We start from the raw sequence: 27229 nt of genomic DNA on the forward strand, positions 1-27229 counted from the left end.
TTGCATTCCGTCAATCTGTTTTCATATCACACATCCCAAAGATCAGTTACCAATGTCCTCATCACCACGAAAACCAGCAGACCAAATCTGTGCACAATAAGCTATATGGGGTTTTGTTATACAATGGAACCATAACCTATTTATTTCTGCATGTTAAGGTCCTCCACATCATTGCCATTATCTGATGTAATAACATCACAACTTGTGAAGTGTGATCTCTGAACTTCAGATCTTCACCACCACTCCAAGATCTCTTGTTTACTCAACTACCTCCAAAATTTCTCCACCAAGTATATACTTTGTATTCCATTGTTGCCTGCCAAATTTCAGAACCTTACACTGTGCAGCATTAGCCCTATATAGTTCGCCCACCGATTTGAGGTCCCTCGAAACTACTGCGCATGTCAGAAAAAGGAGAATCCATTCCGATAATAGGGTAATCAGTCTGTCTTCTGGGATGTAATAATAAACAAACTGAGTTTGTTTATTATTAGAGGTCGGAAAATTTAGCTTTTCTTTTACGAACATTGCTGTTTTAAAGTGTAACTATTTTGCTTGTATAAATAACAGTTGGAAAAATGTACGTAGAGTGTTAATACGTGCAAATACTGCGTTCTACATAAAACAATGTCACTTCGCTCCATAATAAGTTTCCTTTTATTCTGGGACTTTTTAAAACAAAATCCGATTTCATGAAGTATTTTCCTTAAAGTTTCTCTTTTCCAAGGAAAATTAATTTTTTCTTTAAGAACAGGAATCAATTTCGGAACAGTTGGCACTCTTTTCTCGAATACGTAAAATTCGTGAATAGTTCTTCTTATAACGTCTACATCAAAATCATTCAAAGCTACGGTTTCGATGGTTTTCTTTCTCTGGCGCTTTTTTTTTTTTTTTTTTTTTTTTTTTTAGGAGATTTAAATTTTGGCTTACCTTCACCTTTTGATTCCCTACGAATTCTTTTAACAATCGACCCCGATACGCCCGCAATTGCACTTGCACGTTTTATGACTTGAGAAAGGGGAACAAGAAGACGGCCTTCTGACGATTCTTTTTTGCAGAATGTCAGCACATTATTCAATATTCTTTTGCAAGAGTTACTGAAACGTGTAACGATAGAACTTGTTGACTGTACTGAATCCATCATACAAATTAATAATAAAAAAATAATGCAAAAAGAGAACAACAAAAATCAAGCTAGTACTAGTACAGCGACAGACAAGAAAGCACGTGATTTCGCATGTTGGCGACCAATTCGTACATCCTTCATTTCTTTCTCCCCTTCAGCACGAATCGACTATTCTTGGCACAAAGCCAAGAAGGGATCTAGAAATGGTGGGCGAACTTATACACATGCAATTCACAAACATTACAGTTAGTGATGGTAGATGGTATGTAGTTGATGGAGAGTGGATTAGTGTGTAGATCATGACATTTGTGTCGATGGAAGTTTAACTACCCATCCAGCCACACAGATCTAATATATCAAAAATACACTTTGTATCCATATCATTTTTTTTTAAATATCCAAAGGTTTTATTGATTTCAATGGACACTTTGCATCCATGTAATTGTGGACATATACACATGTCCAGGCCAGTACAGTAGCTAAGTGGTGTGGATAGTGACTTGCACAGAATGAAGTAACTTCTTGCAACCATTGGAGGTATCGCATAATAATAATAATAACAACAAGTGGGGTCCCACAGGGCTCAGTAGTAGGACCTATATTGTTTAACCTTTATATCAATGACATTGCCAGTGGATTGCAATGGGATATTCAGTTGTTTGCGGATGATGCAAAGCTGGGAACTATTATTAGTAATAGTGCAGATGTGGTAGCCCTGCAAGAGGATTTGAATAAGCTAGATAGTTGGGAAAATGAATGGGGGGTGTCGGTTTAATGCAGCAAAATGTAAGGTCTTGAGGTTTGGGAAACATCGATGGGATGCTGCATACTCTATGGGAGGAGTTATACTGGAGAAAGTAGGGGAGACAAGAGACCTGGGGTTGATGATTGATAGAAACCTGAAATTTATGGGACATATTGCAAAGGTGGCGAAGGTAACACAGAGGATTGCTGCAATTATGAGAAGGACACTGACCTGCAGAAATAAAAGGGTTATCATTCCATTGTATAAGTCTCTGATCAGACACACTTAGACTATTGTTCTCAGATTTGGTCCCCAGGATTTGAAGGGGATAAATTAACTGTGGAAAGGATACAAAGATGGTTTCAGGACTGTACAATTTTGGTTATGAGGATCGGCTGAGAGAATGTGGACTGCAGAGTTTGGTGGATAGAAGAAGGAGAGGTGATATGATTGAAACTTTTAAACTGTTGAGAGGTGGTTACAGGGTTGACACTGGGGAGTTCTTTGGCTTGGTTGAACAGCAGGAAGGAGTGATGACAAGAGGCCATCCCTGGAAGTTATGAAAGGAAACTGTGAGCAAGAGGGTGAGGAGTGGTTTCTTTGCGTGGAGGGTGGTTGAACCGTGGAATGCATTGCCTGATGGAGTGGTGAGAGCGAGAACGGTCAATGAATTTAAGGAGTGGTATGATAGACTTTGTGTTTCTTAGGGGGGGACCTCTCCTCGATGAGTCTTGACAGACTTTATGTTCTTAGGAAGGACCTCCCACGATGAGTCTTTTGACTCAATGGAGGCCTGAATAATAATAATAAAAATAATAATACAGGCAAGCACACTTCATAGTTAAGTGGATATCACTACATTGCAGTTTGCAGTTAACTTTTCTGGATTCAAATTGCACTGTGATATGAAGCGTTGTAAATTCTTTAGAAGCTGATTTTCATTGTCCAGAAATAAAAGGTCCAGTATGATAACACAAACTTCTTACAGGAAGCTTGAAATCATTGAGAAAAAGTCCCATGTTGGATTTCTAGAGCAGTATTCCCATACATTTAGTGTAACCCAATGCCCTTAATGTTTACCTCATTCAATTTATTCAATTTTCTATATTTTCTACATTTTTTTTAGAAGTGCATTAGTGTTTTTTTGTTAGTTGTGTATCTTCACAGCATGAAGGACCTTTTATGATCCTCAATTCCAGGCTAATTATTATAGGAATTTATAGAATAATTATATTAGTTCCCATCCTTCAAATCTATCAAGACTTTGCCATTAGTCATATTAGCATATAGAGCTTCTACTATTATATATTTATATACTATTGTTATCAAAATTTCAATTTGCACATGCAAATGTTACAGTGCTTTGCTTTAAAATACATTAATATTTTATTTTCCTTTATCTGAATAACTTCAGAAGTTATTTTTAAATTTAATACTATTCATTTGCATGTGTTAATGTTACATTTTTGACTTTTTTAAAGAAAGAAATCAAGAGTTCATATTATTTGAAGTACCATCAAGTTTTGTTTTTCATTGAGTAATTTCAAACAACTGAAAAATGGTGCAGTATTTACCTTAATAGCAGTTAAGCTTTGGACGTCCTGGTGTAGGTCATAATGTAGATCATCAAAAGGAAGAACCTGTTTCAGAGATTACCTTTATAATCAACGAGGTAAATACACTGATGTTTCTAAGTGCCTGCATGTACAATATATAGCAACATTTTTCATTGTAATTCATATACTCTATATGAAAGTACAAATTGTTTATAATACTGCCATGTGTAATGTATTAAATTCCATATGAAAATGGACAGGTATACTTTCAATGGCAGTCAAAAGGCAGTAATGTAAAATATTATTATCATTTTTATTATTATTATTACCATTACCCAAGACCTCATGGAGTCAAATACTCATCTGGGAGGTCCTTTTATCACACACACAGCTGTTCTTTTACCACACAAATACGTTAAGGTAACATGTTTTATTTCTCCATTTATAATTTCAAGAAGGGAAAATAATGCATAGGATAATAGAGTTTAAGGGAATGAGAGAAACTATAAGGTACACGTGAGTAAGGAAGTGAAAACCAGAATTTTTGCTAAGCGAGTAAATAATGCACGAGTGTGATGCTACTCATGTATCACTGAGTAACAATTATCAGTTCAACTCATGTATCAATTCAACTTTAAAGCACTCACTATCCTTTCACCATCTACTTCAGCAAAAATGGTGAATGTTTAGCACTGAATGCATTCAGGGGGTATGATTGTGTAGCAACCTTGGCCTTCCATGATGAGTCTTGTGACCCTGTGGTAGATGTCTAAAAATAACACTAAGGCTAATTAATAATCATAACTTTTTTAATTTGCCATGATTACATATAACTGTGTGTGCGTGCATTATAATTCAGTAAGTTAAATTGAATTTTCTGTATGTAATTGCAGGAAGACAAAATTAAGTAGTTACACCCAGTTAATTACGAGCATGGTCTGAAAAGTTCTTGGCCTAGAGAACTTTTCAGTTCTCGAAAATCTAACACTATCGGCAAGATTTTTTTTTCTAAGTTGGTACATCTGTCATAAGCATCCATGTGAAATTGCAAATCATTCTATCAAGTAGTTTGTTTCATACAGCTGTCTGAAGCAAAAGCGTTGTCTGTATCCCTTGAAATGGATAAAATTGGGTATCGTACGTTATAAAATTCTTTGTAAAAAAAGGTTTAAAGGCAAAAGAAATTCATTCAAAGTTCATAAAATAGGCACTCTTCTCCTTCATTTTCGACAATTAAGAAATGCGCTGCGGAGTTTAAAGTGACCATACCAGCCTTGAAGATGATTCACGTGAAGAACGTCCAAAAAGAACACCAAAAATTATTGATCAAGTGCACAGTATGATATTAGATGACCTCTGAGTCAAAGTGCATGAAATCGCCAAGACTATAAGCATTTCAAAAGAACATGTAGGATATATTTTGCATGAAGAATTGAAATGAAAAAGCTTTGTGCAAGATGGGTGCTGCGCTTGCTCACAGCAGATCAAAAACGCACTCGCATGAAAATCTCTGAACAGTGCTTGACGAATTTTAACAAGAATAAAACTGATTTTTGCATCGATTTATTACTATGGATGAGGCTTGGATTCATCATTACATAACAGAATCCAAACAGTAGTCAAAACAATGGACAGAAGCCGGTTGTTCAGTGCAAAAGAAGACAAAGTCAGTTCCATCAACAGGAAAGGTCATGGCATCAGTGTTTTGGGATGCTAAAGGCATTTTGTTTATTAATTATCTTGAAAAGGGTAAAACAATAACCGGAGAATATTATTACGATCTTTTAACAAAATTTTTGAGAAATGATCTGGTTTGCAGAAGGAAAAAAATCATCTTTCATCAGGACAATGCACCTGCCCACAAAGGTGTTTTGGCAATGGGAAAAATACGGGATCTACACTATGAATTGTTGGAACATCCACCCTGTTCCCCAGATTTGGCTCCCTGTGACTTCTATCTCTTCCCAAAACTAAAACTCTTCCTCGCTGGTCAGCATTTTTCTTCGAGTCAAGAGGTGTGATTGCAGCTGTAGAGGGGTATTTTGCAGATCTTACTGAGAACTACTACAGGCATGGGATAATGACGCCGGAGCATCGCTGGAATAAATGTATTAGTCTTAAGGAGAAAATATGTTGAAAAATAAAAATAATTTTTAAATTATAAATTCGTTTTTTCATTGTTAGGCCGGGAAACATTTCAGACCACCCTTGTAGAAACTCAGAACTAGAGAAATTTTTTATAGTGTTTCATGTCATTTTTTAAATTTCTAAACAGCATATAGCATTGTTCTATATGCTCTATATGCTCAAATAAAAAACAACAGAAAATGATGGCACAGCATAACTAAATGCCATGCCAGCTTTGATGTTGCCTAGTTGAGTCCCCCCCCCCCTCTGTTTTGTCATGAAAGAGCAAGAACAAATAGTGAAGTATCAATGCTGGAAGAACCTCAGACACAGGATTGAATGCAGCTGCCATCAATGAGAAGCATCAGCAGAAAAGAAGTCTAGAATGAATAGATAATAAAACCTAAATGAATTACAGAAATACCATGTCTTAGACCTGGTATTTCTGTAATTCTTTTAGCTTGGTGTTACTGAAATGAAGAAAATTAAAATAGGAGAGATACATCTAAATAAAACTTATAAGATGATAATTTCAAACAATAGTGAACAGGGATTGGCAGGAATAACTGCAGAATTCAACACTAAATATGAAATTCCTTGTCATTCAAGAAATTTATCTTAAAGAAGTAATGTGGATAAATTTCTAATGACTTCAAAAATTTGAAGTCATTAGAGAGAGAGAGAAAGGCTGACATAAATAAAAAGGAAATGCTGATTCTTTTTTGAGATCTAAACAGCATAGGAAGAATCATTAGATAAAAGGACAGAGCTAATAATAATACAACATAAAAATGCTTCAATTCATATAGAAAGAACACAAAGCAAGACAAGAAAATTCTTATTGATTATATTATTATTGATAGTGATGTCTTCAGAATAATTCAGGATATAAGTACATACAAGAGACTTGAAAAACAAAGTTATCAGCATTTAGTAGATAAGCAAAAATTTTGCACTCAAACAAAAAAACGTGGAGTTTTAAAAACAAACAAGGTTGAGGCTTTCAGATGCTTACTATATACTCAAATAATACTTAAATACCATTATTATCATTGCTACACTGACTTCCATAGTGTCTGTAGGCTCATTAAAGGAAGTCCTAAACATTTCACCAAGCATTAACCAACATTTGCACAATACCTGTCATTATTTAGCGCCTCCGTAGAGCAATTGGAAGAACGATGGTACGTTGCGCCCTTCAATTGGAAAAGGCCTAAGCTCGAGTCTCATCATGATGGGAGGAATCTTTATATGGACTTTTTCAATTGAAGGTGAGTTAGCCGATCTCATACGGAGGTAGCAGGGTTTTTTCTCCCACAAACTTAGGTTTTTCATCCCGCATACAGACAAAGCGGCCCTTCAGAACACATGCAATTTACAGACAAAAAATACTAGCTGTGGTGGGCAGTAGATGGCGCTAATGTAGATGATTGGTAATAGAGGTTCGGTGTAGTGGTGGAGACAGAGAGTTGTACAATAGGTGTCCTCTCACGATGAGTCTTTGGACTCCTTGGAGGTGTCATGAATAATAATAATAATAATAATAATTATTATTATTATTATAATCAGACCGCCATGAAGTCAAGATACCTACTGTGGGAGATTCCACTCTCACATGCACAGCTCATCATACCTTGACTTAAATGCATTCACTGTCTCTGAACTCATTAGACTTTCAGGAAATACATTTCAATCACCCACCACTGTCCATGCAAAAATATCTACTCCTCACCTCCCTGATCACACCCTCTTTATATAGCTTCCAGGGATGGCCTCTTGTTCTCCCCTGTCTCCAGACATTCTATGAAAAATCTCATCCACATTAATCTGGTAATTACCCCTTACCATCTTACATGTCTTGATGATGTCTCCCCCTCTTCCTTCTGTACACTAGGTTCTGTAATTTGCATTCCCTCAATCTGTCCTCATAATCCACATTCAAGAGACCAGAAACCCACTTAGTGATCTCTGAACCCTCCCCAACAACTCATCATCCTTTTGAAAACCTGGCAACCAAATCTGTGCACAGTAAACCATATGTGGCTTGATCAAAGTTTTGTACAATGGAATCATAACATCCTTACTTCTACATGTTAGTGTTCTTCACATCATTCCCATAATCCACTGTGTTGTCCTCACATTTTTAGCAAAATACCTACGAAATTTCAAGTCCCTAACCACCATCACTCCCATCTTTTATCCTTCCATCTCCTCCAAGATATCCCACTAATCCTAGACTATACATCCCATCTTTGATTCCAAAATTTTAAAACCTTACACTTTTCTACATTAAACTGCCATCCCTACACACTCATCATTCAGAGAGTCTATTCAAGTCCTCTTGCAAGGCCACATCTGCTCTGCTTCTCATAACTCTCCCCAACTTTGCATCATCTGCAAAAAACTGTACATCACAATTTAAGTCAGTTCCAATGCCATTTACATACAATAATGATAATATTATTATATTAAAAACAATAATAGCCCCAAAACAGACCCCCTTGGGCAAAATCTAAATATACTACTGTATATGAATCTCCTCATTTTCTAATGAATTCATCACCTTGTTATAATAAGCTGATTGCTAAAAAACGATCTTCCTTTAGTAAATCAATGCTGTTCATTAAAGAGAATTCTGCTGCTGCTGTCAATCCAAATCCTTGTCCTCACTAGCTTCCCCCCCAACATCTTGACCACAACTTTAGACAAACAGACTGGTCTATAATTCAAAGCCCTAGTCTTATCACCTCCTTTAAAAAGCAGAACAATTTTGCCCTTTTGCCACTCCTTTGAAACTTGGGCCAATCTAAGACTCATGTTAAATAGTTCCCTGGAACATTCCCTCAAGACATGTGATGATATACCACCATGACCCATGGACTTGCTGACATCAAGTTTGATTAATTCCTCACATACCACTTGCTCACTCACCATCAGTGGTTCCTCTCACATTCACACTGCTCCCAAGTTCTTCATCATGTTGCAACCACAAGTATGGAATACTTTAATGAACTGCTCATTTAACATTACCATAATGTTCTCCTAATGATGAACACTACCTCAGTGTTTATCATTCTCCCATTATCAGTGACCGCCATCATCATCCTCCCATAATCATTCTTCCTTCTACTGGCCACATATTGAAAAAACTCCCTAGGATTTCTTTTGATCTCATTTGTTAACTGCTGCTCATACTGCACTTCTACTACTCCGAGTGAGTCACCTTCCTTGTTTGCTCTTTGTACTCATGTAACTAATTATGTGTGGTGTGGACTAATGCATGATCAAGTGATTGGCCCTTTCTTCTTTCTTGAAAAATAAATTAATGGAAATGTGTACTTATGCATGCTCAATAATTATGTCATTTCCCAGCTACAGACGATGCAACCAAATGTTAGCTTTCAACAGGACAGATTCCCCCCCCCCCCACCAGTCTCGTGACTTTTTTTTCTATATGTTATGCATTGAAGTCTAACTTTGTGTTCCATTTCAAGTATCCACTGAAGAATTGTAATGTATTATAATATGGGTAAACTTTTGTGGACACCCTGTATATATATATATATATTAATGTTAGTCATGCATCACTTTTCTTTGTTTGTTAGAAAATAGAGATTTTTCTCCAACTTGATTTTTGTGTTCCATTTTAACTGATCATCCAAATATTTTTTTTAAATGTACCGCTATTTACATTAAGTCTATGCATCTTAAAATCTTCTCCCCTGATATTCTGATTAGTCTATATTGCATAGATTTCATGTTTCAAATGTTTTCAGAGACATGTGTATGTAAATTATTATCTTTTAGGGCTTGATGATCACTGTTTGTGGAGATGACTGCCTTCATTTATGGGATCTGAAGCCACAAATGCCAGAAATTGTTAACAGCGTGAAATTCCAGAGAGAAAGGTTAGTACCTAAGCATTTCATGTCCTGCAAGCAGGCAGAAGGAACAGAGAAATAGGAAACAGTATGTCCTGTTTAATTTAGTTTTTTCAGGCCTGAAATGTCATTTTATGATGAAATTATTTATGCCCTAATTACTATTAAAATGGAAACTAAGTTGCCAAATGAGTTTGAGTATTTCAAAAACTATAACATATTGTCAGTACTTTATTATGATGAATTTTTTCCCTAAATAAGAAAGTAATAATAACATTAAAAGGTTTCATTTCTGATTAATTCATTTTTAATTATGCCTTACTTTACTACTAACATACATTTTGCATTAAAATAAGTTATTATTATTATTTTTCTTCATGATGGTGTGTGTGTGTGTATGTGTGAGAGAGAGAGAGAGAGAGAGAAAATATTCCTATCTCTTAGTCTTCTTATTATTGTTATTGTTAAACAGGTATCTCCATGGAGTCCAAAGACTCATTGATGGCACTCACAAACATACTTCGCAATATACAAGTAAATTATTTTATTTGTATATATACTTATAACCTTCCACAATGCATCTAGAATTTCACCATGGAAGGCAGAAGCTAACCATTATTCACACAGTACCTACAAAAACTAATTATTACACGACACCTCCAGAGAGTCCAAAGACTCATCGAGGGAGGGCACCTGCTCTACAACTCTGTTTCCACCACTCATCCACCAACTGACTGCAACTACACAACAACGCCATATAGAGCGAATGAAACACATTCACTCTATATTTCTTAGTTTTAACAAGTTCACGACAGGGTGGTATCAAGCAATTGACATCAGTCTCTGTTGGAGGGGAGATGTGATTCATTAGTTAGTGCAGTTTTTATCCCAGTTGTCTCTAATAACGTTGAGAAATGTGATTCCGTGCGTTAATGATGCATAGCAGAAAATTGCCATGTACCCCCCCCCCTGAAGCCCTCTGCTTACCCCCGGGGGGGTATGCGTACCACACTTTGAGAAACACTGCTTTACATCATCAACCCAAGAAGTTCTTGGTCTACCAAGAGATCTTCTTCCCACTAATTTTGCCTCCAATATTTCCAGAGACATTTTCCCTGCTGATCCTCTTTATATGTATCCTGCCATCTTGCACTTTCTCTTTACAAGATCTTCCATGAGTGCTGTTTTGATTCCCATTAACTTCATTACATCTTCATTAGTTTTTTCTCATTTCAAGAAATCTTCAGTGCTCTTCTACAGCACCACATCTCAAAGGCCTGCAATTTCTTGATTATGAATTTTGCATATGTCCATGTCTCTGAAATCCACAATTCCACGAGGACAATACATAGGATTTTGTAATCAGCGGTTTTGGTTTAGTCTCTATTAAAATAGATACTATTCTGTTCTATTACCTTAGTCATATGGCTGGTGGTGATAGTAGCTATATGCTACCATACTAGGGAAATGATTATGAGCAAGGTCATTTCCCATTGCCTTCTTTGCTGTATTATATCCTATGACTGTAGCCTGTGTGTTTAAGGGGCTGGTTTGCCTGCTTGCGGGATGAAAAAACCCCAGATAAACTGGTGGAAAAAACCCTGCTGTCCACACCCAAGACCGGCTAACTTGGCTATGGCTGGAGAAAATCCTTAAGCTCCTCACGTTGTCGACAGGAATCGAACCTAGGACACTCCTTCCCCAAGCATATGGTTGTAAAGTGCATAGCCACTAGGCTAACCGTGCAGACAAAATTTATACCATTCTTTAAGATTTCCTATTAACAGTAATAACTGAATGTGAGAACTCCTTTTCTATACTCACTTCCTACACCTCACATAACTTCATATTCCTTTCCATTTGGAAGAGTAGTTAAAAATTCCGTAAATGTTTCCATCATATCCCCTCTTTTATCAACTGACTTCTGCAATCCACACACCTTCAATCTATCCTCATAGGGAACATTCCACAGACCATCCACCATCTTCATCGCTTGCCTCTGAATCTTCTCCATCGCTTCCTCATTCCCAAGAAACCGAGGAGATCAGACCTGAGCACAGTAATCCACATATCAAGGTCTTATAAAGAGGAATGACAACTTCTTTATCTCTACTTGGTAATATGTTCTTCAATAGCCAAGTAATCTTATATGCTATCTTAGCAACATGTCCTCTGGACTTTAACTCTCTCTACCGCCACTCCTAAATCTCTAGTTTCATCTATTTCCTGCAGTACAGTTCCATCAATGTGGTACACAGTTTAATCTATTTATCCTAAAATGCATAACTTTACATTTCTCCACATTAAACTGACCCATTATCTTTTCCCCCATACAGCCTATTTAAATCATCCTACAAGCAGTGGTGTAGCTACAGTTTTTGCCGCCTGGGGCGGTCCCTGAGTTTGCCGCCCCTCTCAGTACACACCAAAAATACTACAAAAAGTCAAAACAACATATAGGGAAATAAATTAAAACACTATGTTTATTTTTGAAGAAAAACTTTAATTTCAACATTCTAAAATGTTATTTTTCTTGCTTTTCTGTTAGCAAAATCATCGATTACATTGGCGAAGTCTATTTCATAGTAATGTAGGTAATTCATAATAAATTTTATTTAGAAAAACTCCTCTCACAACTAGCAACACTTGTGAGGAAAATTCGCAGTAATATTACAATATTTTGGAATGAGTTTTCGCGACTGTATTTTAGAATTAACTGCGAAAGTTCAAAAAGGTTCAAAGTGCCGCCCGGGGCAGACCACCCTCTCCCTAGCTACCTCTGTCTATAAGCTCTCCATATTGCCTTAATTAACTATTAAATCAATCAAAGAACAAATGAATATTTCCTTTCAGGTTATTTCCTATACCATTTATGTACGAATTAAACAGTAGTGGTCCCAGCACTGAACCTTGTGGAATACCACTTGTCATCTGTTTTTGCTTTGATACTGCCGCCCCCTCTTCATATATCACTTTTTGATATCTGTCCAGCAGCCACCCTCTTATCCACATAACTAGTGTGTCATATCAATCCCCATTTGTTCTAATTTACATAAAGTTTCATGTTGCATTCTGTCAAATGCCTTTGCAAAATCCACCAGAATCATTATTTAGCTATTTCCTTTATCAAACTCAGCTGTTTACTCTATTATAAAAAGTTAGTAAATTACTATGGCATGACCGACCCTTCACAAAGCCATGTTCCCCCAATACAGTATGATATTTTTATCCACCCATTCTTGACTTCTCTGTTTTGACCAATTTTTCCTTAATATTATTCATCCATATAACTCCTATCTGATTAATATTGTTTCCTTCAGATTACCTGTAATTAACTCCCATGGACTACTAACATCCTTCTTTTGCAGTGTTTTATACTATGGCACAGACTGAAGCTTCTGCTTAAGTTTGTCATAATCATGTTTTGTAGTTCGACATATAACCCTTATTGATAAATATTCCTCATGTTTTACAGTCTCCCAAGTGAAAAACACATGGTTACTTTCTCCAATTGAAGGCAATGTGGTCACCTTGGTTATGGATAGCTCTTCTGATCCTGTGACCAGGTCCAATACTCTCACACCCACACTCCCCTCCATCAAATGCTGCCTCAATCTGCTGTGAGATAATTACTCACAACTGTATAAATGTATAAATTCCATTTCCTTCCTGCCATGCATTCTTTCTTCCTTCCAGTCTATATCTCCATAATTGAAGCTCCCATAATAATTACTTGACCGTATTCATTGTGCTCTGGAAGAAATGCAAAAAAATCACAGATGATCGTTCCAGATCATCTGTGAAACCCACTGGCCTATGGTAACAACAAAGTGTATATTTTGTCTTAACTGTGCTTGATCTCACAACAGACTGCTTCAAATGAACAGTCATCCTTCCATCTATCTCCTATTATTTTTGGCTGCAATTCACGAGCAGTCCCCACCCCCACCCTATACTAAACCTTTCACATTCTATCCCTGTAACTACATCATCTGCTTTTAGCCAAGTCTCACTAATTCTATAACTTTTCGCAAGGTTGCAATGCTAAAAATTGCTCTGTCTTGTTCCTGATACTTCTGGCATTAGTATATAGAAAATGCAGCATCCCTTTAGGCTCCCACCCATCTTTACTTCCTGATTTGACTACTCTATTCAATATTATAACTTGAGAAACTAGATTCCACACTTGATCATTCTCACACTAGCTTGCCTCATGGGTAGGGTAGCTTCACACAAACTCACCTGCTTCCACCCTAATTGCTAAGTTTAACTGAATTTGCACTTTGGCATGCTCAGTGAACAAGCTTTCTCTAGACACCTACCACCAAAACCATGTAGATACTGTCCATCAGCATTATACAAATCCTTCTTTCCATCAAACACAGACACAGATCCACAAATCCCACATCATTCCTTCTGCACAAGCTACATATTGATTCATTTGCTATCAGGGCCTTCCTCCTCAGTTCGCCTCTCTCTATCATAGCATAGCAAGAGACTTCTCAAAAATTTTGGCATCAGGGAAACATGATTTTGTTACACTTTCATTAGTTACCCCCCCCCCCATCACTGAGTTTCCATATATAATTTTCTCCTTGTTTTTTTCTTTTGCTCGGTTGGTCTTTATCATTACTTCGGACCACCTGCCTCTTTCTCTTTTCAGCCCTATTAATCTCTTTCTGCTCCTGCAATTTTTCAATTTCACTCTTTGTTCTGTGAAGGATAACATTCATGTGTGTTGTTTCTTTATTTATGTCTATTTTGTTCTCCTCTATTTCCACAGCTGCACGTTCAACATTAATCCCGATATTTTCCATCCTACCATCGATATTGTCCACTGTACTAACATTTATTCCATTCTCGTCGCCCAATAGGCACTTACTTTTGAAACATTTAATGCACACACACACACACACACACACACACACACACACACACACACACACACACACACACACACACACACACACACACACACACACACACACACACACACAGGGCCACCCCTAGGAATTTTGCTTTGCCACCCCTAACCCTTTATTTTTCATATAGTTTATGTCAATTTTTCTGATCCCCAAAAACTTGCCATCCAGTGCAAATGCATATCTTGCACCATCAGTAGAGCCAGCCCTGCACGCATGCATGCGCGCGCACACACACACACACACACACACACACACACACACACACACACACACACACACACACACACACACACACACACACACACACACACACACACACACACACACTCTTTCTCTCCAGTTTCAATTTCCTTCCACATATTCTTTATTATTCTCGTTGAATACATCTCACATTATGGTAAATGAATACTGGATTCTTCCATCACAGTTGCGATTAATTCTAATAAATACCTTATATCCAGGGCCGTTGCCAGATTAGATTGTGCCCTGAGGCAAACAATTAAATATCGCGCTTGATGGATTATAAGACAAAAATATAAGAAACTCTCTAATTGCTATTTTATTTTTATTACAAGAGAAACAAAACATTAGTGCAAAACAATTACATAATAATATTAATTAAATGTTTGTTCTACAGAGGTATCACACAATACACACAAAACACACAATCATTGCACAACCGTGACTGTCTACCGTCCTGAAGCAGTAAAGCAGCAAAAATGAAACAAAGTAAACTTGGTTGGTTGCGTATAACTTATAGTTCTACAATTGCTTAAAAACTTAGTCGCAAATTTTAATATTTTCTTTTCCTGTCAAGTTTTTTTAAGTTCCAAAATGAAGGAATTATAGCTGAGTAATTTTTTTTTTACTTTCTTCACAATAATAAAGTATGTACCAAATTGATTTTAAAATATAATTTCATCTTCCGACGATCCCGTCGTAAGTCGGAAATCACTTTGTAAGAAACATAAGGATAAGTTGACAATTAAAACGCCTTCATGCTAAAATGTGTAGGTCTGTTTTTGTTATATTCTTAATTAAATTTACTCTTTTTTATAGTGAAATAATATAGTGTACAAATTATAATATATAGTGCGCAAATTATAATATAAAATTGCTGTGTACAGTAATACTATAGTAAATAATGAAACAGTTTGTTTGATTGTGTGGTAGGTTATGATAATGATGCGTAAAATATTAGCAGGCAATTTCAGCATGTGTGATTTTGTTGTTCACTGCAGTATGTGCAAAATATATGCTCTTCCTAGAAAGTCAAAGTGCATCAAAATGCAATTGTGAATGGCGAGGTTGATGTTACATGCGGTAAGAGAGTGACAGCAAGAATGAAACGATGGGATCTGAAGAGAATGACCAGATCATAATGGAAATGTGCTTCCTTAGCGCAATTAGAAAAACAACAGGACATTGTGCCTTTTGATTGGAAAAGAACTGAGTTTGATTCTTGTGACGAGAGGAATCTTTATATGAGCTTTTTCCATTGAAGGGGAGTTAGCCGATCTCACACGGAGGCAGCAGGATTTTTCTACCGGAAACTCATGATTTTCACAACACATACAGGCAAATCGGCCAACAGGATACACATAATTTACAGACAAAAAATGCTATTAGTGTGGTGGTGGGTGGTAGCTGGTGCTGTGTGTTGAAGGTAGTGTGTATTTGGAGGATTAAGTAGAGGAGACGGTGAGGCGAGTTGTTTTGTGCTGAGTAGGATGCATATGTGAAGTTTCCATAGAACAAAACATGAGATTGGCTGGAAAAATCACTGGTGGATGGTATGACACAGAAGTGAAAGAGAAGGAACTAAGTGGAGAGAAAGTAGAGTATCAAAGAGCAAAAACATGAGAATAAGGATCAGATTTTGTATGGCAATTCATTGATAAGAGGAGTGCTTTATTAAAGTGTGACAAAACTGTGTTTACAAGCCAGGATTAAAGATGTTATTCATGCTGTAAAGATGCAGAAAGTGAAGGTGAAGGAGCTGCTAATTTTGGCTGGAACAAATGATCTAGCAGGTGACAAGTGTTATAGGCAAGAAGATATGAAAAAGTTACTTACAAGTAAAAGCTGTGTTACCACAGTATGATAGAGGTGAGCTGAGATGGAGAGCTATGATTCTGAATGAGTCAATGTGCAGATTGTGCAGGAGGAATGGGGTATACTTTGTGGATGTGTGGAGTGAGTTTAATAGAATGAAGAATTCATATAAGATGGTTGGCTTGCATTTGAATGGGTCAGGTGTCTTGATTAATTATCGTTAAGTGCAACTTGGGAAGTGCAGAGTCAGGACAACTAGAATGTTTGGGAGAGGATGCAGATGAGTATTGGTCTAGGCATATTAGAGGTTAGTAAGTGGGTGAGTGATCACCTGATGCAAATGTAACTCCTCAGGTTCTTAACTTTCATGAGCTAAGCAGCACAAGGTTCTAAGAAAGGTTGTGGGATGAAGAAGATATTGCAGTTTATGTATACTAATGTCAGAAATGTTCAGAAAAAGTGTGAGGAATTTTTGGCATTGGTTAGCTGAACTTGGCCAAAAGTTTATAGGTATTAGTGAGACCTGGTTAAATGGATAATATAGTGTTAGACTGCAAAGGATTATGGCATCTTCAGAGAGGACAGATGGAACTTGATGAGGTTAGGGTTTTTTTTATTATTATTTTATTATTTATTTTATTAGTGTGAGATAAAGGCTAACAGGATAAAATATATAATTTTGCTGCTATAATCAGTGGGGTATGAGAGAGAATATAGATGCCATGCACTGGCAAATTAGCATGATGAGTACACGTTGGGTAATTATTATGAGGGATTTCAACTATGCAGACATAGATTGAGAAGAGGAATGGTTGTAAGGAGGAAGGAAATAGAATTTATGCAGCTGCTGAGAGATAATTACTTGAGAAAGCATGTAATGAAGAGGATAGCATCAGAGAACTTAATAGTAACCAATCTAGATATGCTGCCTCTGCTGGAGGAAAATGATCATGTGGTCTTGACCAGATAGATTTCCAAATATGCAGAATATTCTATTAAGAAGGGAATTACATGTGAAATTACAAAACAGGTGATTATGACAAACTAAGGAGTCAGCTTTCAGCAGTGCCATTGATAAGAATTTGTGTGGAATGTTTGCAAAAAGCAGTATCAAATTGCATATCCACATTCAGAAGGATAAATCAGATAGGAGTTAGATGGATGAATAGCATTACAAGGCATGGATTGTACGACACGAGGAAGATGGATATGAGGTTGAAGATGTGGTTGCAGCAGCACAAGGTGATGGGATACATAAAGGTGAGGATGATACAGGTAGGAATGGAAATCAGAGTCAAGATCAGGGAAATGGGAGTGGTCAGACCAGAAAGAGGCACAGTGTGGCAGCAAGGATAGAGAATGTTGGTGCTCAAAATCACAGGGATTGTTATGTTTGTAAATCTAAGGAGTATTCAAAACAAGAGAGCTGAGTTTTTTGCATTGATTGAGTCAGTATGCCCAAAGATAATTGGAATAAGTGAAACTTGGTTGTCTGAGGAGGATGTGATGTTGGGAATAGAAAGGGAAGGATATATAATTTTCCGAGATGTAAGTATTAGGAGAATTGGAAGTGAAAGAATCAGAGGTGTATCAGGTGTTGGTTGGGTTAGATGTTAATAAGGCTGTGGAAATGGATGACATATCATCACATATTCTTAAGCAATGTGCGCCACAGTTGGCTGTGCTCTTGTCCTGGTTATTTAATGAAAGTCTTGCAGTGGATAATGTTCCTAAAGAGTGAAAAGAAGGCAAAATAGTACCACTTCACAAGCATAGTTCTAAGACAGAGGTTTCTAATTATAGATCAGTCTGTATAAAGTTTGCTTAACTGTGGTTGTGGTCAAGGTGTTGGAGAGGTTGGTTAGGAATAGAATACAGGATTGGGTTGATGGACATAGCATTTTTTAAGGTCAGCATGGCTTCCTAAAAGGTTGGTCTTGTTTTAGCAATTTACTTGCATTTTATGATATGATAACAAGTGTGTTAGATAAGGGAGAATCATATGCAGTGATATTCTTAGACTTTTGCAAAAGCGTTTGATAGATTTCTGCATAATAAGTTGGTGTACAAGCTGCAGAGGATGGGAATAGATAGTATATTGGTTTGATGGATCAAAGGTTGGCTCTCTGAATGATACCAGCAGGTTGTGTTTGATGGAGCAGTGTTTCAAAAAAGAGGGTCACCAGTAGCATGCCGTAGGGTTCTGTTCTTGGGCCCCCTGCTGTTTAACTTTTTTGTAAATGATATATCATGTGGACTGACTAGGAATCTTCAGTTGATTGCTGATGATGCAAAGTTGGGAAGAATTATAAGTAGAACTGCTGATGTTAATTCCCTTCAGGAAGATTTGAATAGACTTTTGATTTGGACAAAGGAGTTGATTGTAGCTTTAATATTATTATTATTTTTTCTTTTATTACATAGCACCTCCAGGGAGTTTAAGGACTCACTGAGAGGGGCACTGCACCTACTCCACAACTGCCTGTCTCCACCACTTGACTACATTCGTCATCTACACCAATGCCATCTACTGTCAACCACCACCACTAGTATTTTTCACACACAATCACAAACATCCATACCCATGCGGGATTCAAACCCGCAGCCTTTTGACTGGAGAGCGGATATGTGCTAACCACTCGGCCAACCAGGCCGGCTAATAAGTGCAAGGTGTTGTATTTTGGAGTGCAGAAATATAAGGCTGTGTACTGTATTGACAGTGCCATACTGCAGGAAGTGAATAAGATTCAAGATTTGGGAGTGATGGTTGGCAGTAGACTGAAGTTTAGAGGACATATTGGTATGGTTGCAAAGACTGCACATCATAGTGTTGCTATGATGAGAAGTACTCTAAGATGTAGGAATAAGGAAGTGGTTGTGCCACTGTATAAAGCACTGGTCAGACCACACTTGGACTATTGTACTCAGATCTGGTCACCTGGTTTTCAGTGTGACGTGGAGACTTTGGAGAAGGTCCAGAAGTGAGTGCTTAAGACAATATCAGGACTTTGGAATGTTGGCAATAGAGAGAGGTGGAAGAAATATGGATTGCAGAGCAAGACAGAAATTTTTTAGACACTGGTAGTCTACCCTATGAACTTTCCTTAATTGTTGGCCAACCATATATATCTCTTCATTATGAATACAGACATTTCTGTGCAAAAGCAACTTTATATCAGTGCATATCCAGCATTGAATGACATTGGATGATATTTCCAAATTTTCCATGATATTATAGATTTCATTCACTTGTTTTTATGCCTTATAGCAGTGATGGTGCTGTGCTGTTGAAAAAAAATTATTAACAAATATCAATGATCCTAAATGATAACTTTGACATTAATTTTATTGATTCATAGTCCCTTGTCAAGTCTCTATAAGATAAGATGGATTTCACTATGAACACCAATCTTACTTAGGAAAATCTTCATTCTTCCTAAGTACGATTGGTGTTACTTCGTTCTTCCTAAGTAACACCAATCTTACTTAGGAAGAACGAAGATTTTTACACTGGAACTGTTATGGGTTTCACCTGAATATTAATGATATCACGATTCTTCTGCAGAAACACATCATTCTGTTATTCTCTACAGGAAACATATTTAAAACCTGGTAAAGGCATCAGCTTAAAGATTTTACTGCTGTTCATAAGCACAGAACTGGAGATGGTCTTGTACCTATCCTAGTGAGCAGTATGACTGCTCACTAGGATAGGTACTCCACCATCATCATGTCCAGCTTAATACTGCTCTGAAAGCAGTAGCAATTCACTTATCCATGCAGTTTCTTATTACAATATACAGGGTGTTCGGGATAAATTTGACAGTTTCGTAAGGAAAAAGAAAATCTTCTTTGTATCTATTAAATTTAATGAATTGACAAAAAAACATTACAGGCAGAGTTAATTACAATACTATCAACAAGATTTACTCAAAATAACCACCATTAGCATCGATCACAGCTTCAATTCTGCTTCGGAACCTCGAACAAGCTGATGCTACAGTCTCCCTGGGAAGGGCCGCAAAAACTGTTTTAATTTTATCCATTAACTGGGCTTTTGTATTACTGGAAGTGCGATTGGTGTCTTTTTCAACTGCGCCCCATACAAAATAATCCATGGGGTTAAGGTCTGGGGAGTTTGGAGGCCAAACATTTGGACTGGTGAAGTCGTAGAAATTTTCAGACAACCATTTTTGACTTTTCCCAGAGGTGTGGCAAGGGGCCGAATCCTGCTGCCATACATACGGCCTACCATTGGCTACCCTTGTTATCCAGGGCTTGACTACAGTTAGCAACTCCACGAACAAAGCCCGAATTCCAATGCCAGGGTTCTTCAACACCTGTTCCTGCAGATTTGCGAGGAATTCTGCTGTACGAACGCAATCAGATCGTCTGCTAGGGATCTTTCTTCTTGCTACATCCTCGTAGTCACCATTGCAAGTCTCTAGTTCATGCCTGATTGTTTTTACTGTATTCAGGGAGCATTGGGCAGCAGTCGTAATATCCTTATTTTGATGGCGGGCACGAATCATCATGATACAAGTTATTCTCTTCCATGATTCAGGTGGGTTCCAGCTATCCATCCTTTCTGACATCTTGTATATGAATGAAGAAGGGTCCAAACTTTTAAATGAAGAGAAGTGTGTGTTAATACATGTAACTTACGGAAAAATATAATTAATTATAAATATGTCAAATTTATCCCGAACACCCTGTATGTTGTATATTTTCCAACTGGTTATGAGTTAAATGAGATTGATCTTCATAATCTCATGTTGCAACTGCCACCTGCCATGCTTCTCATGGGTGAATTTAATGGATGCAGCACTTGGTTGGATAGCGCTAACCCAAATGGATGAAATTATATCATGGAGTAAATGCTCAACAGTTATGTCCTCTCTCTTCTTAATCATTAACTTCTATCATATGCCTACCTGCTCATATTCTGTAGTTCTTACAGTTTACTCTCCTGCATTTCTCCACTGCTCATGTGGGATGGTAAAGAGAACTTCTACTATGGAAGCAATCATTTTCCTGCTATTTGCACTACATCTTTACAAGAACCATGTCATCCCACTACACAGATGCCCATAGAGACTCATTGAGTTCTACACAGGCCATCTTGTCCCCTGTGTGCAATCTACATCCAGTGCCTTGCAAGGCAACTGTTGTTTAAAATAAAGACCCTTAATTTTTACGTTTGGTTCTGCTAGATTCCTATCCATCTCAGAATCAGTATTAGTATTACTTCCAAGCATCCATGGAGTCCAAAGACTCATCATGGGAGGTCTAATACTCACCGACCACAATAACTATTACACCTTGCTTTGAACTTTGAAGAATGGGTGGTGAGTACTCCACCACCCATTCTGGCAACACATTCCACTCTTCACCACTGCCAAGCAAAAAATCTCTTTATCACCTCACATGATCCTTGTACAGCTTCCAGGGATGACCTCTAGCTGTTACATCACCCAATAATGCGACTGTATCTATTTAGTAGACGCCTCTCACCAGCTTATGTCTCAATCTTATCACTCCCCCTCCTCCTATCTGCCAAGCTCTGAAGGCTGCATTTCGTCACTCTTTTCTCATCCTCAGCATTCTAGAGTCCTGAGACAGTCTTAGTTATTTGCTTCTTCACTCTCTCCAAACCAGACCAAATCTGTTCACAGAAATCAAAATGAGCCTAATTAGCTTCTTATAGAATGGAAGCAGTGATTTTTGGGGATAACCTTAACAATTTTTGCTATGTGTTACCTGAACTTCAGTTTCCTATCCATGAAAATACCCAGATTCCTTGCTCCTCCAATGTGGAATACCTCATTCTGTCTTCTCTGCCGAAGTGCATAATGTTACACTTAGTAACATTGAAATGGCATCTCCATTCTTCAGGCCTAAGCACCAACCTATTCAAATCCTCTTGTAACAACAACATATCAGAATTTCTTGACACTACTCTTCCTAATTTAGAATCTTCAGCAAACAACTGAATATCTCCTTTCATGCCATGAACTATATAATTGATATATAAGTTAAACAGCAGTGGTCCCAGAACAAAACCCTGTGGCAATCCACTCATCACCTTCCTATTTTGGGACATACACAACTGACCTCCATACACAACTTGCTGGCTCCTATTAGACAATCATCAATTTTGCAACCAAGCTACCTAATGAGTATCCCAACTCATCCTGCCCACTTTCATCAGTAGTTTATCATGTGGTACTTGATCAAATGCTTTAGCAACATCCAAATAAATCACTGTATAAGCATCTTCCTCTTCCAATACACTAATTGTTCTATTATAAAATGTAACCAAGTTACTAAAGCATGACCTCCCCTAACAAACTCATGTAGCTCTCTCTTGAAAGCTTTCTTTCAAGAGAGAGCTTTTTCACTCTTCTGGGACTGTTCCTGTTACCAGACTTCTATTGAATCTGGTCAAGGGTACAGCCAGCTCTTTTGCACATTCTCTTAACACATATAATGATATCCCATCCAATCCCACAGCCTTATTAGCATTAAGGTTACTTAAAATTCTATACACCTCCCATTCTTGCGCTATCAGTTTTCTCTCCTTCTTCCTAGTGGTATTCAACAATACTACATGAAATACACTAACAAAGTACTTATGCAGATGCAACTTCTGTTCCATCTTCAGCAACTAAAGTCAGTCTTCCACATTCACTCTTTCTTCTCTTGGGTTTTCTCTAGGGGTTTTGCTTTGCTGCTTCAGCCAGTCTCTTTTGATATGCCAGTTTCTCTTTCCTTACTACACTTATCACCTTCCTAGCTTGCACCTTATACTCTTCATGCAGCTGATGAATACACTGTTATTTATACCTGCTCCATCGCTTTCTCAGAAGCTTCTGATAATTCCATGATTCATCCATTTCACACATACTTTATTTATCCTCTGAACCTTAGAAATCTACAATCTAACATTGCCATAAGTAATTTATTCCAGACCAAATCCCAAGCACTACTGATTTTTCTCCCTTTCAACTGATCAAGCCACTGCACATCACTGGTCTGTTTTCTTAACTTATTGTATTGTATTCCCATTAACTTATTGTGATTCCACACATCTCTTGGAAGTTGAAAGTTTATTTTCCACTTGGTTAGACTATAATAAATTTAGTTTAATCCTTTAGCCAAGTGCGAGCAAACAAAGTTTGCACCTGAAGTATCTTCAGGACTGAGGCAACGCATAGTAAAGGTGGACCAAGCTCTCACCACTCCTTGTCTCAGTATCTCCCATAATGCAAAACACATCTCCTTGCTCACATGTATAATGCTATGCATTAAGGGAAGGGCCACTACCCAGACCAGTTTCAACCTTTATTGAGGTCTTGTCAGTGGGTGCCAGATCCAGAAGTGGTGATACTAAGGCAGAAGCAATGGAGAGGTCATATTTACCTATATGAGTTGCATAAAGATGTACCTTTTGCAACTCGTATTATTATTCTGGATTAATTATTCTGGGTAAATTACTCTGGATTTAGAGAAAGATGTTGGAAGTTTATTTTTCACTTGGTTAGACTATAATAAATAATGTTTAATCCTTTATCCAAGTGTGAGCAAACAAAGTTTTCACCTGAAGTATCTTCAGGACTGAGGCAACTCGTAGTAAAGGTGGACCAAGCTCTCATCACTCCTTATCTCAGTATCTCCCATAATGCAAAGCACATCTCATTGCAGACATGTGTAATGCTATGCATTAAGGGAAAGGCCACTACCCAGACCTTCTGGTTTCGACCTTTATTGAAAAAAAACTTCCAACATCTTTCTCTAAATCCAGAGTAATTTAATAATAAGGTGGTACACCTTTTGGCAACTTGTATAGGTAAATATGACCTCTCCATTGCTTCTGCCTTAGTATCACCACTTCTGGGTCTGGCTCCCACGGACGAGACCTCAATAAAGGTCAAAACCGGTCTGAGTATGGCCCTTCCCTTAATGCATAGCATTATACATGTCTGCAAGGAGATGTGCTTTGCATTATGGGAGATACTGAGACAAGGAGTGATGAGAGCTTGGGCCACCTTTACTTCGAGTTGCCTCAGTCCTGAAGATACTTCAGGCACAAACTTTGTTTGCTCACACTTGGATAAAGGATTAAACTAAATTTATTATACCACACATCTCTTGTTCCATATGAAGCTCATACCTGATTACCTGCTCCCCATATCAAAAGCATATGGCACTCTGCCCAACTGGTGGCGTCATGATGACATCTTCTATTATCATTGTATGAGATGAAATTATTCAATCTGAAACCCGAGTCCTAGCTGTTGCTTCAACTGCTTGCTGCATAAGCTAACTGTCCCTCAGTAGCTCGAGAAATTTAATCTTCTTACTCACACATGATATTCCTTGCTTGAAGTCAATTCTCCCACAATTAAAGTTGCCCATTATTATAACCTGCCTGTCATTCTACAGTCTCATCTGTCTGAACATTTCAGAACCTCCCTCTGCATTCCTTGGCCTGAGAAACATTCCACTAAATATCTAAAATTTGTGCTAACCTTAGCCTCACACCAAATGGCCTCAAAGTCACTATCATTATTGCTTTCTTCAAGAGAAGACATAATTTTTCTAAAATCATCATTAACATCCCACCTCCTCTTATCTTTTCTGTCTTTTCAAAAAATGCTATAACCATCACATTCTATTGTCATAAGCACATCATCCTCTGTTAACCATGTCTGTATTCTTAATCCTAACACTCCTTCTATTGGTGAAAGCACAGCTGCTTTCACTTGGTTCCCCTTTCCTACCAACAATTCCTTATTCCATCATTCCAGTAATGATGGAATAAGGAATTGTTGGTATTCCTCATAACCATAATTGTACAGACCTGAAACCATCTTTGTCATCTGTCTTTGTATCCTTTCCACAGTTAATTTATCCCCTTCAAATCCTGTGGACAAAATCTGAGAACAATAGTCTAAGTGTGGTCTGAACAGAGGCTTATACAATGGAATAATAACCCTTTTATCTCTGCAGATCAGTGTCCTTCTCATAATTACAGCAATCCTCTGTGTTACTTCACTACCTTTGCAATAAGTCCAGTAAATTTCAGATTTCGATCAATCATCAATCCCAGATCTCTTGTCTTCCCTACTTCCTCCAGTATAACTCCTCCCATAGTATGCAACATCCCATCGATATTTCCCAAACCTCAAGACCTTACATTTTGCTGCATTAAACTGATACACCCATTCTTTTGCCCATCTATCTAGTTTATTCAAATCCTCTTGCAGGGCTACCACATCTGCACTAATACTCATAATCCTTACCAGCTTCACATCATCTGCAAACAACTGAATATCCACTTGCAATGTCATTGATATAAAGGTTAAACAATATAGGTCCTAGTACTGAGCCCTGTGGGATCCCACTTGTAATCCTCTGCCTCCTTGAAACTGTTCCACCATACACAACTCTCTGATACCTATCAGACAGCCAATCCTGAATCCAGTTGACCAATCTGACATCCAGACCCATGTGCTGCAACTTAAATATCAGCTTATCATGTGGCACCCTGTCAAATGCCTTTGCCAAGTCTAAGAAAATTGCAGTATATGCCTTTCCCTCATCTAATGTTCTTGAAACTTTATTATAAAAGGCTAGCATATTGCTAAAACAAGAGCGTCCTTTCACAAATCCATGTTGATTCTCACAGATAACATTACCCTCATCTGTCCAATGCTGTATACAGTCCCTCACTACTCTCTCCAAGATCTTAACAACTACTGATGACACACAGACTGGCCTATAATTAAACATTTCTAGTCTGTTACCACCCTTATGCAATGGCACTATCTTCCCTTCCTTCTATTCCCTGGACACCTTTCCTGCAGCCAGACTTTCATTGAAAAGCCAGGTTAAAGGCACTCTCAGTTCCCTAGCACATTCTCTCGAAACTTGTGGTGAAATACCATCCGGTTCCAAAGCTTTACTAACATCCAGAGTACTTAGTATCTGAAACACACTCTCCTCCTGTATACCTCTAAACCTCGAACCAGCCCTAAAAACTGACTCCTCTAGGATGAACTATTCCAATAAAGTGTTCATTGAACAATTCCATTATGTCCTCTGCATCAGTCACACTATTCCCATTTTTATCCCCCAATATCATTCTTCCACAGTCATTTCTCCTTCTTCTGGCCACATAGCTAAAAAATTCTGTAGGATTTTCTTTGGATCTTAGGGCCAATTTCCTCTCATATTCCAGTTTCGCTTTCCTTGCCACACTAGTCACTCTTCTTGCCTGTGTCTTATATTCTTTATGCATCTTCTCTTCACCTGTCTCCTTATATCTCTTCCATAGCCTCTTTTTCGCATGCATTTCCTGTTTAATATTGTTTTTCATCCACTTTACTCCAAATTGTGTCCTCTTCTTCGCTCGTGGTATACAACTTACCATTGCTGCTAACAAATATAATTTTAACAATTTCCCACACACTAATGATATCCCGGCCTTCCAATTCCTCCCTTCATGAAACTTCCCAAAGTTGATGTCTAAGACTATTATAATCACCTGCTTTATAATTCCACATAAGTTCCCATCTCTTTGATACTCTTGCATGTCTATTCATTTTCCAAGTCAAAACCATATGGTCACTCTCTCCAACTGGTGGGAGAGATGTCATCTCAGTTATTATCAACTCTTCTGTTGCTACAACCAAATCCAAAACTCTTGAACCTCTTGTTCCCTCTGTTACATGTTGCCTAAGACATTTGTCCCTCATGAATTCTAGAAATTCCATTCCCCTATTGCTACATGCATCTTCCTCTCTCCAATT

General features: G+C 37.7%; 1 protein-coding gene across 1 annotated transcript in view; it reads left to right on the plus strand.

The window, feature by feature from the left end:
- Positions 1–27229, plus strand: part of LOC150095920 (syntaxin-binding protein 5-like) — a 549764-nt gene that overhangs the window by 94395 nt on the left and 428140 nt on the right. Inside the window, exons 3-4 of the mRNA XM_090409567.1 lie at positions 3462–3543; positions 9362–9462. Of these exons, the coding sequence (XP_090265693.1) occupies positions 3462–3543; positions 9362–9462 (183 nt within the window). The remainder of the gene's footprint in view (positions 1–3461; positions 3544–9361; positions 9463–27229) is intronic.

Source organism: Typopeltis vanoorti, chromosome 19 (genome assembly GCF_054136105.1).
Source record: "Typopeltis vanoorti isolate ZY-2024b chromosome 19, IOZ_Tvanoo_1.0, whole genome shotgun sequence".
Lineage (NCBI taxonomy): Eukaryota > Metazoa > Arthropoda > Arachnida > Uropygi > Thelyphonidae > Typopeltis > Typopeltis vanoorti.